This window comes from Ranitomeya imitator, chromosome 5 (assembly GCF_032444005.1).
Source record: "Ranitomeya imitator isolate aRanImi1 chromosome 5, aRanImi1.pri, whole genome shotgun sequence".
Classification (NCBI taxonomy): domain Eukaryota; kingdom Metazoa; phylum Chordata; class Amphibia; order Anura; family Dendrobatidae; genus Ranitomeya; species Ranitomeya imitator.
The window spans coordinates 249,105,501-249,121,081 of NC_091286.1; the positions used below are offsets into that span (position 1 = coordinate 249,105,501).

At 41.2% G+C, this 15,581-nt stretch overlaps 1 protein-coding gene across 2 annotated transcripts in view; it reads right to left on the reverse strand.

Annotated features, from left to right (window-relative positions):
- The window catches only part of LAMA2 (laminin subunit alpha 2), a 1,496,617-nt gene that overhangs the window by 327,600 nt on the left and 1,153,436 nt on the right, over positions 1 to 15,581 (reverse strand). For both annotated transcript variants that reach the window (XM_069726054.1, XM_069726053.1), the window contains exon 35: positions 9,533 to 9,644. In XM_069726054.1, coding sequence (XP_069582155.1) covers positions 9,533 to 9,644 — 112 coding nt within the window. The remainder of the gene's footprint in view (positions 1 to 9,532; positions 9,645 to 15,581) is intronic.

The following is a 15,581-nucleotide window of genomic DNA, read 5'->3' on the forward strand; positions in this document are numbered from 1 at the left end:
CTCCACCCGCTTCCGAGATAAGGGGTCGAGATCTTTTTGCATCCATAACAAGCTGCATAGGTACAAATGTACCTCATATATTTTGAATGAAGATAATGCAAGGGAAAAAGCATAAATTTTTTTTTAATGATAATGCTATTTAACTATTATAAACAAGTAAAAAACTGTTCATTTACATTATAAAAGAAAATGTAAGAAACTTTTTTTTATTGATTTTCTTTGCAAGTAATGCATGTTGGCTTTGCTACAGAGTGTTCATCGCAAATGGGTTTCACACAAACCACACAAGACTTTCTAGTCTTGCGTTGTTTTCGCCTCAGGTCTCTGCAGACATAGCAACTACCAACAACAGGGGAGGGTCCACGACTACCATGAGGTATTTTGGGGCCAGCTGCTGGCTGCGATGCTACCACAATGCATCGTCCAAGCACCATTTCTACTGCACCTCGAAGAAAATGGTTTCTCATTATCATTTTGTTTGTACTACGATCTTCAATTGCAATCATACACAGCTGATTTGCGAGATCTTTCAGGAACTTTCTTCGTTGATCCTTTGCCCTGAAGCTTGGATTGTGTTCTCTGTAGATGATGTAGGATGCTAACCCACTGACATCAATCATATTGTAGAAAAATGCCAAAGTCCAACGTGATGTTCGTCGTTTCACAGTGTACTCTCCCAACATTTTATCCATAACATCAACGCCACCTTTTGTTATGTTGTAGTATTTTATTATCTCTGGCTTGGCTGCTAGTGTCTCTTCAACTTCTCCCGTCATGTGCATAGATGATAGAAGCACGACTGATTTGTTCTTCTTTGGTACATATGAACAGACTGTTGCATCATGATTGTAGGCAAAATTTGTCGAGTATACAGGCCTTTCTTTGGCAGGCTGCATGTTGTTAGGTAGGAACCTTTTGTTTTTTCTCACTGTACCAACTAGTGTCATGTTCCAGGAGTTCAATACCTTAGCTAGTTCCATGGTTGTAAAGAAGTTATCGGTGGTGACATTTCTTCCAGAGCCTTTATACGAGCTCACTAGGTCCAATACTGTTCGTTCTCCAATGTTTACTTGTCGAGGACCATCAGTTGGTTTCCCAGTGTAGAGCTGACCTTGTAAAGGGTAGGCATTTGATGAGTCACAAGCCCAGAAAATCTTTATGCCATATTTAGCTGGTTTTGAAGGTATATACTGGGTAAATTTAGTATGACCTCTAAATGGAAATAATTGCTCGTCGACGGTGATACAATGATATGGCTTGTAGGCTCTCTCCAGATTACTGTTCAGCATTGTCCAGATGTCCCGTATTGGTGCAGCTTTATCTGTTTGCACACGTTCTGCACGTGTATTTTCGTTGTCAAACCTGATAAATCTGAGTATCATCTTGAAGCGGTCACGAGACATGGCTGCACGTATAAGAGGCAGAGCAGCAACATTCCACATTTCCTCCAGATTCTCTTTGTTGGCTCTGTGCACACCAGCAACAATCAGTATGCCCAAAAATGCATGAAGTTCAGTTTCAGTAAATTGCTTGAATGTTTTTTGTGGTGGCCGTTTGGAAGAATCAGGAAAACGTTGTACCAGTTCGTTGTTGTAAGCATCACAAACTCTCTTGGCCTTTCGATTCGTTTCCCGTAATATGATGTCACACATCTCGGGAGTCATGATGGACTTGAATAGCTCTTTTGCTGTATATAGGTTGCTGATTGCTGCAGGGCCCCCTCTTTGTCGTAGGACATTACGAGATTTTGTTTGTGCATTTGGCAGTGGATTACTGCACCATTGAGTTTCATCCTTAGCAGTCCAAATGTCGCCTGCACTTTGAGGCACAGAATCATCCTCAACACTTTCGTCTGATTCGTATTCATTTTCATGCTCTATGACCATTTCTTGTTCAATGTCTGAATCTTCTTCAGTAACATCCACTTGTGGTACATAGTTTTCATCATCAGATGGAACATATGGTTCATCCTCATGCTCAGAATCAGATTCTTCTAGCATTCGCATTATTTCGTCAGACGTAAATCTGTAAATATGAAAAAATGTAAAATAAATAATTTTCCGAAATACTACATTATTGGCTTTTCACAAAATTATACTAACCTGCAAACACGTTTTCTTGGATTATGGCGGAAACTAGATCCAGCATTACTATCACTCATGATGACTTGCTAGATGAATTTTGGCTTCGTATTTTGTGCTGAATATAAATAAAACATCGTAAAACAATATGTAGATACTAATTATTATCCATTTTTCGTATAAAAATTATACCTATAGTGATAAGTTTCATACAAAATATATGTAAGCCAAGTCCAGGCTGAAAGACAATTTGACTGTTCTGTCCCCACATAATGAGAATAAAGGTATAACTGGCTGTTAGATGCTGTGAGACTTTCCTACCTTCGTTTCCAAGAAATTGAAGACTTCACAAGCCTAGAAATGTGTGCTCACAGCAATGAGATGAACAGCAAAATGGCTAATGAGAGGAGGGAGGCAGGAAGACAAGTAGAAGCCACTCCCAGTTTGAATTAACTTAATTGACAGCAACATAAGTGACCAGTAACAACACTGAACAATAGATATCAGCATAACATTTGTAGCTGAATGAACTTTAGTTTCTGAAACCAAGTAAAGTCTTCCCACAGTGGAGGTATATGTGAAGGTACAATTGTACCTATGCAGCCTGTTAAGGTTGTAAAATTATGCAGCCTGACAAGGGTTAAAGCAGCACTCCAGTGTTATTTTTCAGTGCTGGAGTGGTGCTTTAAATATAAGCCCTGTGCCCCCATTCTTATACTCACCCTCCAGCGTTTTCATATAGTACTTTACAGCCACCACACTGGTCCCGTAGCTTCTAACATAATATCATACTATTATATATAATAACAACACATATAATAGTATGTTTATGTTATTAAATATTTTACCACCATTTTTGCTTCAAATATTTTTTTTCTCTATTTTCCACCTATAAAACCTGGGTGCGTTTTATAGTTTGGTGCGTCTTATAGTCCGAAAAATACGGTATTTTTTTTTAGGTGGGGGACGCAATTAGGACTTCTGCTATGGGGCCTAATAATTTTTAAGTGCATTCTTGTGCACTGGACTGTAAATGGAAGGGTACAGGCTCAGTTGTGACATCACTGATTGTGAATGGTTGAAAATGTGTTATCAGCTGTGCTATCGCTCATTGTAATCCTACTTGTTTTGTTAACAACTCTTCTTGAGAGGCTACTGTGAAAATTGTAAAACTACTAATTTTCATTAAAGATCAAGGAATAAAAACAAAATGTATTTAAAGGGAAAACATTCTTTAAATGGAAACTCACAACTGATGCATGCTACCCAATCCATGTGTAACATGTAACTGGCTGCATGATTTCAGACATGCATGTTTGACTGTGAAGCACTACGGTGTTTTAGAGAAAAGCATACTTTTAAATGCAACTGGGAAACAAGCCACTCGGGTGACTAGTGAAAAAGATGGAGCCCCAGATGCCTTTTTTTGCAGTAAAGCCACGGTGGATCAGCCTTGCTAACTAGTCTCTTGCGCGACTCTCTCATCATTTTTAACAGCGCTGAGAAATAAGAGTATAGTGCCCCCCAGCGTCAGAAAATCTCAGGAGTTTTGACTAGCAGGGGTAGCTGAAACCCCAGAGAACATGATTCAGGTCAGCTTTTACCATCCCCAAATAAAGGTCCGATTTCCCATTTATTTATTTATCCTCTGATATGATCTGGCACATCAGAGGACAGAAATGGGGTCCCCTGAGCCCCCTCGGCCCCTCCTGCATACATTCGTCCTGTCCACCGGCCCTCGGCATCTTCTTCAGGGATGAAAATGGCCCCCGCCGAGATCTGCCGGCCAGCACCTGGCAACAATAGGAGATTTTTCCTATTGGTTCATTTTCCCCACTGTGATAGACTGTATCATAGGGTTCAATATAAAAAAAAATAAATCAAACCCCCTTTATCACCCCTTTAGTTAGGTAAAAATTATAAAATAAAAAAATGTATTTTTTTTCCATTTTTTCATTAGGGTTAGAGTTGGGGCTAGGGTTAGAGCTAGGGTTATGATTATGCTAGGGTTGGGCTAGGGTTAGGGTTGGGGCTAGGGTTAGGGTTGGATTATGGTTAGAGTTGGGGCTAGGGTTAGAGGTAGGATTAGGATTGGGCTAGGGTTGGGCTAGGATTAGGGGGTAAGTTTAGGGTTGGTTTTAGGGTTGTTTTGTAAATTTTATGGAAAAATGGGAAATTGCTGGTCAACTTTTAACCTTTATAATATCCTAACTAGGGTTGAGCGACCTATACTTTTATAGGATCGGGTCGTTTTTCACGAAACCCGACTTTTTCAAAAGTCGGGTCGAGTGAAATCGGCCGATCCTATAAAAAAGTCGGGGTCGGGGTCGGCCGAAACTCGAAACCCAATGCAGTGCATTGGGTTTCCAATGGTTCCCAGGGTCTGAAGGAGCGGAAACTCTCCTTCAGGCCTTGGGATCCATAATTAAGTGTAAAATAAAGAATTAAAATAAAAAATATCGCCCTACTTACCCTCTGACGCGCCCTGGTACTAACCGGGAACCTTCCTTCCTTAGAATCAGCCTTCCAGGACCTTGCGGTGACGTCGCGGTGACGTCGCGGCTTGTGATTGGTCGCGCGGCCGCCCATGTGACCGCTCGCGCGACCAATCACAAGCCGCGACGTCACCGAAGGTCCTGGAAGGGCTGATTCTTAGGAAGGAAGGCTGCCGGAAAGAAACAGGGCGCGTCCGAGGGTGAGTATATTCCTATTAGGAACCGCGAAACCGCTAAGCCTTCTGGGTAATTTCGCAAAGCATCGCTGGGAAAGGAAGATGGCGGCAGGCGCGAGCGCCTCAGCGGACAACGGAGGGTGAGTATAGCAGGTTTTTTGTTTTTTTACTATTTTTAACATTACTTTTTTTACTATTGATGCCGCATAGGCAGCATCAATAGTAAAAGGTTGGGGACACACAGGGTTCATAGCGGCGGTAACGGAGTGTGTTACCCGCGGCATAACGTGGTCCGTTACCGCCAGCATTAACCCTTTGTTAGTGGTGACCGGAGGAGAGGGGAGTATGCAGCGGGCGCTGGGGACACTGACTGCGGGGAGTATGGAGCGGAGCGCCGGGGACACTGACTGCGGGGAGCGGGGAGTATGGAGCGGAGCGCCGGAGACACTGCAGGGAGTATATAGCGGAGCGCCAGGGACACTGCGGGGAGCGGGAGGTATGGAGTGGGCGCCGGCCACTGACTGCGGGGAGTAAGTAGCGGCCATTTTCTTCCGGACATGCTGATTGGTCATGGCTGTTTTGCGGCGACCAATCATGATAGACAGAGGCCACGACCAATGAATATCTGTGTCAGACAGACAGACAGAAGGACAGACGGAAGTACCCCTTATACAATTATATAGTTGATTTTGTGAGATATAACTCTGATTTAAGGGAACAAAAATTTAATTTAGAAAATTGCAAGATGTTCTAAATTTTTGCCAAATTTCCATTTTTTTCATAAATAAATGCAAGTCATAGCGAATAAATTTTAACATGAAGTACAATATGTCACGGAAAAACAATCTCAGAATCAGTGGGATTGGTTGGCACATTCTAGAGCTATAACCTCATAAAGTGAAAGTGGTCAGAATTGTAAAAATTGGCTTGGTCATGAAGTACCAAATTGATTCTGTCAATAAGTGGTTAATGTGTTTTGATGTTTTATTTCAGTTATTGTAATAAGACATTGTAAAATGCCACAGAATACAAAATCCTTATTTGTAAAAGGTGCTTTCTACTTGTAAAAATGTATCCTCAAATCAGTGTTTTTAATAAGAAGACACAAATGGAAAAAGCACAACATAGCATTACATGTCACCCAGTAGTAAAGTTGAACCTCGCTTTGTGGTCTGGTCGATAGCCTCTAATAAGGTATATAGAAATAATTATCATGGTAGACACTTCCTATATCTAAAATTTTTAACAATGCTGAATTGTTAGCATTCTGTTTCATGGAGCTACTATTTTTAAATTATTATATGAAGTACTGCATTCGCTCTACCAGCTCTACCCTCGCCTACTGTATTCTCACCCATCCCTTGTAGATTGTGAGCCTTCGCGGGCAGGGTCCTCACTCCTCCTGTACCAGTTATGACTTGTATTGTTTAAGATTATTGTACTCGTTTTTATTATATATACCCCTCCTTAAATGTAAAGCGCCATGGAATAAATGGCGCTATAACAATAAATAATAATAATGATAATAATAATAATAAATAGAAGTACGCTATGATAATGTTTGCACAATTAATAATAGCAAGAGGAGTAAACCTGAGCATTTATTCATTCATTTGTATGTTTGTAATAATCTTTGTATTTTTTGTTCTGTGGTCATATCACTTGCTTTCTATTAATCAGTATATAGGGTATTATTTCACAAAATCAACAATTTAAAGGGGTTGGGAAGGTCGTTTAGCAGACTGTGAAGCATTTGTACTGCATTCTTGAAGTCAATGCTAATACTTTGTACTAAAAAAAAACTTCAATTTGTTCTGAAAGATACAACTAAGTATATGGGAAAGACAGACAAAGAAAAGAACATTAGATAAAAGATGAAAGGGGAAATGAACACAGTCATTTTCAGCTCTAAATTATTTCTACAAACTGAGACATAATAAAAGGATACAGAACATGAACTAAAGGTAGCCACGATCAATACAAACCATAATCCAAATCTTGTCTTAAGTATACTTATATACAATAGAACTGCTGTCTATGTCTAAAAAAAAAAGAACTACGGATTACGCCAACTTTATAAATCTTAAACTTTCTATCACTGTCTATCATAAGTGTTGCCATACCAACATATCCTACTACACAGCTGGCGACATGGCAGAAAAGTTATGATGTTCTTTCTGATTTTATAGGCTAACAGCTCATCATAATTCCAAGATAAATAGATAAAATATAAAAATGTTCATATTTTGTTTAACCCCTTAAAGGGTTGCTCTCAATAGAGCGCTTCTGGAGCGCACTGCTCCCCTGCCTCCCAGCTTGCCAAGGGACAGCGCACTCCTGATTATTTTCTAGCCTGGACCAGCTTAGACCAATGCAGCAAGCTGAGGAGAACATCAGAGTAGCAATTGCAAGCATTGCACTCCTTCTTTAGAAGAATGGTCAGATCTGATAGACTGCATAGGTAGACAGAATCCTAGGCATTAAGCAAACTATAAAGATAAAAGCTTCTTTGTTCTCGAGAATGGAGTGGCATTTTTAATAACAAGTTGCAAGGTTGCTCATCTCTACAATTATTTGTAACTATTGATAATGTGGAAAATTGCAGACGCAGAGTATTTGGGACATGGGGATGAAGTTCCATTTTTGTCCCAATTCATCACACAATTTTTGTCAGTTTTCTATGGTAATACTGTTTGAAATGTCACAACATTTTTCAACTGTTGAAATTTTTACTCCAATCTTGGTCACTCAGCTCTATCAATTTTTGAAAAGTGGGCAAAACTTGGGTGGGACAGAGTGTGAACAAGGGCACCTGACAAGTTCAGCTTAATACAAACAGAAAGAAGTGGCACTCACTTCTTAATTAAAGATGAGCGAATATGTTCGGGTCCCTGCTTATTTGGCAAGCTATAGCGCTTACCGAATAAGCTACAGCAGGAACCTGGATACATGGAGTGTGCCGGCTGATTGGCGCCGCAGCTGCATGTGTCGTGGCTGTGTGAAAGTCACAACACATGCATGGAGAGCCTGTGTGTTTTGCTCTCCATGCATGTATTGTGACTGTCACACAGCCATGACACATGCAGCTGCGGAGCAGAAGAGTTGGTAGCGGTCCGAATTAGTAGGTACCCGAACATATTTACTCATCTCTACTCTTAATTAGCTTGGCGAATCTTATTCCTGCAATTTCTTCATTAAGCTTGGCATACATAACACTAATCTTAATTAATTGGAGCCATATACTTTGTTTTTTTAGCTACAAATAAGTAGACATTTGTTAACATTTACAATGTGCCTTTTTTTACTTTTGCAACATTTTCAATAAGCCCATTTATTTTATTGGACGTTGTAAAAGCTTCTAGTTTAAGAATCAATTGTTTGTATCTACAAGTAACTTTCAGAAATCTTTTTTTTTTAAAGTGACCAAATCAGTTCTCAAGTGCCTTTGTACCCCTAAAGTATTAAAAATACTACTTAGGACATTCATTAACCCCTTTTAGTGTTTCACAGGAATGTTTACAAGCGTAGATATTTCTATATTTTTTTTCATTTTTTGCAGATATGAAATTTTAATCCATTTAAAACCAAACAGGGAAAAAACAACTCATTTATTACTGTATCTGCAGTTTTTGAAAATATTCCAAATGTGATCATAGTGTTCTACTTGATTGAAATATAGGCCTTAGAAATTAAGGAAAACCTTGTGGATTTTAAGACCTTAGTTTTCTTATGATTTTTATTTCAGACTTAATTTAAGTGTGCAAAGATTTTGAGGTGTCAATGTGCAAGAAACACAGCCAAAGTTACTCAGTTTTGAAAACTGTATGACTCCAGAAATTAATCTAGGTTTTTAGTGTGCATTTTAACTGTACAGGTGTTTCACGCATTTTCATAACCTTGAGATGTAAAAATTGAAAATTTTGTTTCAGTCATTTTTTCTACTTTCCCATGATATGATCAGATAACAGTTTCCCCACAATTTGTTAGGATATTGCTGGTTGGTGGGAGGTTTTGGAGGAAAGGAAGGCCTTCACTGAACTTCTTAATAACATACCCATAGCATTTTTCTATAACCACCAGTAGAGAGCTCATTGCGTAGAGATTTTTACAGTTAACATGTGTTCAATAGCGACGGTATGAATCCATATATTCTACGCTCACTCTAAAGTGGTGTGGGATCCAGCACACATGAATAGATAATACCAATGTTTATTCCAAACTTTGTTAAAAACATCTTTGTCAGTGTATAATCAATAGAAAGATCAGGCAAAGGTCTATAAGACATGGGAGACATTACGCGTTTCAAACCTTTGAACTCAGACTATGAACCTATTCCCTGGTTCGAAACTATGACTAAGAATCAGAGTTCAAGGTTCGAAATGCGTAATAACTCCCATGTCCTCTAGACCTCTCACCTAATCTTTTTATGGAATATACACCGATGAAGATGTTTTTAAGAATTTTGGAATAAACTTTGATTTTATCTACTCCTGTGTGCTGGATCTCCTACCACCTTGGAACCTTCAGTGTAGGATTGACTCTCCAAAGTGATCCTTTGCACTGTGTTTCCTGCAAGGCTGGCTGAGGAGGGTGAGCTGAATAATGCAGACAACTAGTGTTTAGCCATTAATTATGAAGGGAAGCATGGCATTTGAGGCTTTATGGGGCAAGTGACCATATTTTTCACACCTCTTCTGTTGACCACGTATGTAATATGATACATTTACATATACCATGTATATGTGTTTTACATATATATCATTTGATGCAATACATTTACCTTTTGATGTCTGTAAGGTGTCTTTTACAAAATCCTCCAGTTGTTTTGCCCTTTCGTTTGTCCTTTCAGCATCCTTCCCAGTCTGTTCCCCATCTGCAGATACTTTTGCTGCCTGTCATTTATTTAAGAGAAAAGAAAACCAATTGATGTAATAGGTTTTTCAGTAGCTGCAAAGTGTATTTTAAAAGGAACTTCTCAGATGACCTCGCTTTGGATATATACTTCACTTTACAGTGGAAAGAAATCAATACATTATTGATCATATCAACTGGAAATTAAATATGATGCACAGGTTAACAAATAAATTGCATTAGCTTCCCATTAACTAAATATAGGTAGTTTCCACTGCAATTTCAGATAAGTGTGTCTAGTAAAAAAAGGAGGAAATAATGTAAAGTGAGCTGCTGAAAGATTATTTAAAGAACTAAGCAGATACATTCTGAAAGAGGAAACAGATGGAATTAACTTTAATTTGTCCATTGATCGAAATCTATCTAACATTGTCTAAAAGCTTTTTCCCTCAGGCATGTTTGCAAGAACGAGAAGCTCATCTCAGTAAGACTTTCTCTGGAAAGGTATTCTCAATCAATATGCGAATTCTGATTTAAACATTTATTCTTCTTCCTATATCAATCAGCCATTACCTGAGCACAGATAACCGTTACATTTTCTTCAGCTGCAGAAATACAATATTTGAATTACTATATTTGTAATCGTCATGGTGCTAAAGTGTTCAAAATTATAGTTGATTTTATTCAAAGTAGATGTTCACCTTCCACCATAAAGTACGGTAATAAATAAAACGTTGAGTATCTTAGCTTTAGATTTTCATTGTAAGAATATGTTCACACTGAGTTTTTTCAGGAGTTCAAAATCCACAAGATTTCAAGCAGAAATGGCTCCATGAAATTATTATTACCGGTACTTATTTTTTGGAGAGTGGTTAAGGGCATGAGCACACAAAGTCTTTTTGAACTTCTTTTAACTGGCCCAGGCTTCCATTTCCGCAAGAGGAAATAACCTGACCATTCTTCAGGTGGCTTCCACTTAAAAGCTGCACATTATTGTAAACATCATATAAAGAAAAAATGTCTGCGAGAAAATGGAAGTCAGAAACTGCACAGCAGACATAAAAAAAGACACTTCATGGAAAACACCTCCCATGCCTTCCTTTTGTATAACTCAATGGGTTCATCGGCATCTAAAACATGTTGTGTGCACAAGTTGAGGATATCCAACTGAAAAATCGCTAAAAAAACACCTAAAAGAATGAACATATGAACAGCAATGTCAAAATGACTATGCTTATGTTTTGCTTTCTTCTAAATTCATTTAACTGCTTTATGATTTGAAAGCAATTAAAAGAAGTGACTGGTCCATTTTTCTGGAGGCTTCAGCTTGGGAACTGCCTAAATTTTATATGTTACATACTTTCCTTCCCTACATAGAGCCATAAATTGCACACCACTTTACAGACATTATCATTAGGGTTGAGCGACCTTGACCTTTTTGGAGTCGAGCCGTGTTTCGCGAAACCCGACTATCTTAGAAGCCGAGTCGAGTGGAATCAGCCGATTATCGCGAAAAGTCGGGTATCGCCCGAAACACGAAACCCAATGCAAGTCAATGGGGCAGCATAGTCGGCAGTGAGTGGAGGCCAGGAAAACATCTACACTGCCCATTTTAATGGCAAAAACATCCATTCTTGCTACTGAAGCTTGTCAATTGTAATTTACCTTATAATAATTGGAAGGCATTTGAAATTGGGGGTCATTTGGCTAAAGTTGTGGGGGGTAGGGCTGGTTCAAGTAATTAGTGGGCCCAGGAAATCTGGAACACGTCACGGCAGTGGAGCAGGGAGAGGTAAGTATTTAAACTTTGCAAGTGCTGTGATCCTGAGCAAGCAGGGGGGGCCCACTAATTGGCATTGGCACTGGCACAGGGCCCCTCAAAGTACAGCGGTGTGTTTGCACGGCAGGGGCGCCTCCCACCGGCAGCAACACTTTTGCGTACTATGAGAGGCCCTGTGCCAGTGACGTGGCCAACTAGTATTCCTCCCCCCACCTGATGAAGGAACCTGCACTTTCATCTGCACCTTCCTCTTTGTCCCCGTGTAAGGTGGTATGGTATGCGGGAAGAGGAACCTGACTTTCAGCAGGGTCACAATCTTGCTGTGTAGCGTGCACGGGGAATGTTGCGTTATGGGTCAATGTACCAGCAGACTTATCTATCATTGGCTGGGCAATGGGCAGGATGAGGAGGAAACACAGATATAGGCCCAAAAAATAAAGTGGGCTAAATGCAATTCAAAATTGGTAACACAGGACTAACCAGGGGGCATTGCAGTGGAGGACAACTGGAATGAGAGGCTGACACAGAGAGTAGGCCCAAATCAGTAAGTAGTCGAAATACAGTTCAAAATTGGCAACCGTAGTAAACAGGCGGCACAGCTTTGTTCAGTGGAGGAGAACAGCAAGGAGTGGCAGACACCGATAGTAGGCCCCAACCCAACTAGTAGGCCAAATGCAGTCTAACATTAACAACTACTTAACGAGAGCCTGAAAATGGAATTTCAGGACAGGAAACCAGGAGAACAGCAAGGAGCGGCAGACACTTTTAGTAGGCCCCAAACCAACTAGTACGCCAAATGCAGTTGTTCCATTTAACCACTATTTAACAAGAGCCTGAAGATAGAAGCTCAGGAAAGGCAACCTGGAGAACACCTTGGAGTGGAACACACCGTCTCTACACCCCATACCCAATTTGTAGGCCTAATGCAGTGTAGTTTCCAACAACTACTAAACGAGAGCATGAAGATCGAAGCAATGGAGAGGAAACCTTGGGAACACCTTGGAGTGTAACACACCATCTCTCTACACCCCATACCCATTTTGTAGGCCTAATGCAGTGTAGTTTCCAACAACTACTAAACGAGAGCATGAAGATCGAAGCAATGGAGAGGAAACCTGGGGAACACCTTGGAGTGCAACACACCATCTCTCTACACCCCATACCAAATTTGTAGGCCTAATGCAGCGTAGTTTCCAACAACTACTAAACGAGAGCATGAAGATTGAAGCAATGGAGAGGAAACCTGGGGAACACCTTGGAGTGGAACACACCATCTCTCTACACCCCATACCCATTTTGTAGGCCTAATGCAGTGTAGTTTCCAACAACTACTAAACGAGAGCATGAAGATTGAAGCAATGGAGAGGAAACCTTGGGAACACCTTGGAGTGGAACACACCATCTCTCTACACCCCATACCCATTTTGTAGGCCTAATGCAGTGTAGTTTCCAACAACTACTAAACGAGAGCATGAAGATCGAAGCAATGGAGAGGAAACCTTGGGAACACCTTGGAGTGGAACACACCATCTCTCTACACCCCATACCCATTTTGTAGGCCTAATGCAGTGTAGTTTCCAACAACTACTAAACGAGAGCATGAAGATCGAAGCAATGGAGAGGAAACCTGGGGAACACCTTGGAGTGCAACACACCATCTCTCTACACCCCATACCCAATTTGTAGGCCTAATGCAGCGTAGTTTCCAACAACTACTAAACGAGAGCATGAAGATCTAAGCAATGGAGAGGAAACCTGGGGAACTCCTTGGAGTGGAACACACCATCTCTCTACACCCCATACCCATTTTGTAGGCCTAATGCAGTGTAGTTTCCAACAACTACTAAACGAGAGCATGAAGATCGAAGCTAAGGAGAGGAAACCTTGGGAACACCTTGGAGTGGAACACACCATCTCTCTACACCCCATACCCATTTTGTAGGCCTAATGCAGTGTAGTTTCCAACAACTACTAAACAAGAGCATGAAGATCGAAGCAATGGAGAGGAAACCTGGGGAACACCTTGGAGTGGAACACACCATCTCTCTACACCCCATACCCAATTTGTAGGCCTAATGCAGCGTAGTTTCCAACAACTACTAAACGAGAGCATGAAGATCGAAGCAATGGAGAGGAAACCTGGGGAACACCTTGGAGTGGAACACACCATCTCTCTACACCCCATACCCATTTTGTAGGCCTAATGCAGTGTAGTTTCCAACAACTACTAAACGAGAGCATGAAGATCGAAGCAATGGAGAGGAAACCTTGGGAACACCTTGGAGTGGAACACACCATCTCTCTACACCCCATACCCATTTTGTAGGCCTAATGCAGTGTAGTTTCCAACAACTACTAAACGAGAGCATGAAGATCGAAGCAATGGAGAGGAAACCTGGGGAACACCTTGGAGTGCAACACACCATCTCTCTACACCCCATACCCAATTTGTAGGCCTAATCCAGCGTAGTTTCCAACAACTACTAAACGAGAGCATGAAGATCGAAGCAATGGAGAGGAAACCTGGGGAACACCTTGGAGTGGAACACACCATCTCTCTACACCCCATACCCAATTTGTAGGCCTAATGCAGCGTATTTTCCAACAACTACTAAACGAGAGCATGAAGATCGAAGCAATGGAGAGGAAACCTGGGGAACACCTTGGAGTGCAACACACCATCTCTCTACACCCCATACCCAATTTGTAGGCCTAATGCAGCGTAGTTTCCAACAACTACTAAACGAGAGCATGAAGATCGAAGCAATGGAGAGGAAACCTTGGGAACACCTTGGAGTGGAACACACCATCTCTCTACACCCCATACCCATTTTGTAGGCCTAATGCAGTGTAGTTTCCAACAACTACTAAACGAGAGCATGAAGATCGAAGCAATGGAGAGGAAACCTGGGGAACACCTTGGAGTGCAACACACCATCTCTCTACACCCCATACCCAATTTGTAGGCCTAATGCAGTGTAGTTTCCAACAACTACAAAACGAGAGCATGAAGATCGAAGCAATGGAGAGGAAACCTTGGGAACACCTTGGAGTGGAACACACCATCTCTCTACACCCCATTCCCAATTTGTAGGCCTAATGCAGTGTAGTTTCCAACAACTACTAAACGAGAGCATGAAGATCCAAGCAATGGGGAGGAAACCTTGGGAACACCTTGGAGTGGAACACACCATCTCTCTACACCCCATACCCATTTTGTAGGCCTAATGCAGTATAGTTTCCAACAACTACTAAACGAGAGCATGAAGATCGAAGCAATGGAGAGGAAACCTGGGGAACACCTTGGAGTGCAACACACCATCTCTCTACACCCCATACCCAATTTGTAGGCCTAATCCAGCGTAGTTTCCAACAACTACTAAACGAGAGCATGAAGATCGAAGCAATGGAGAGGAAACCTGGGGAACACCTTGGAGTGGAACACACCATTTCTCTACACCCCATACCCAATTTGTAGGCCTAATGCAGCGTATTTTCCAACAACTACTAAACGAGAGCATGAAGATCGAAGCAATGGAGAGGAAACCTGGGGAACACCTTGGAGTGCAACACACCATCTCTCTACACCCCATACCCAATTTGTAGGCCTAATGCAGCGTAGTTTCCAACAACTACTAAACGAGAGCATGAAGATCGAAGCAATGGAGAGGAAACCTTGGGAACACCTTGGAGTGGAACACACCATCTCTCTACACCCCATACCCATTTTGTAGGCCTAATGCAGTGTAGTTTCCAACAACTACTAAACGAGAGCATGAAGATCGAAGCAATGGAGAGGAAACCTGGGGAACACCTTGGAGTACAACACACCATCTCTCTACACCCCATACCCAATTTGTAGGCCTAATGCAGTGTAGTTTCCAACAACTACAAAACGAGAGCATGAAGATCGAAGCAATGGAGAGGAAACCTGGGGAACACCTTGGAGTGGAACACACCATCTCTCTACACCCCATACCCATTTTGTAGGCCTAATGCAGTGTAGTTTCCAACAACTACTAAACGAGAGCATGAAGATCGAAGCAATGGAGAGGAAACCTTGGGAACACCTTGGAGTGGAACACACCATCTCTCTACACCCCATACCCATTTTGTAGGCCTAATGCAGTGTAGTTTCCAACAACTACTAAACAAGAGCATGAAGATCGAAGCAATGGAGAGGAAACCTTGGGAACAC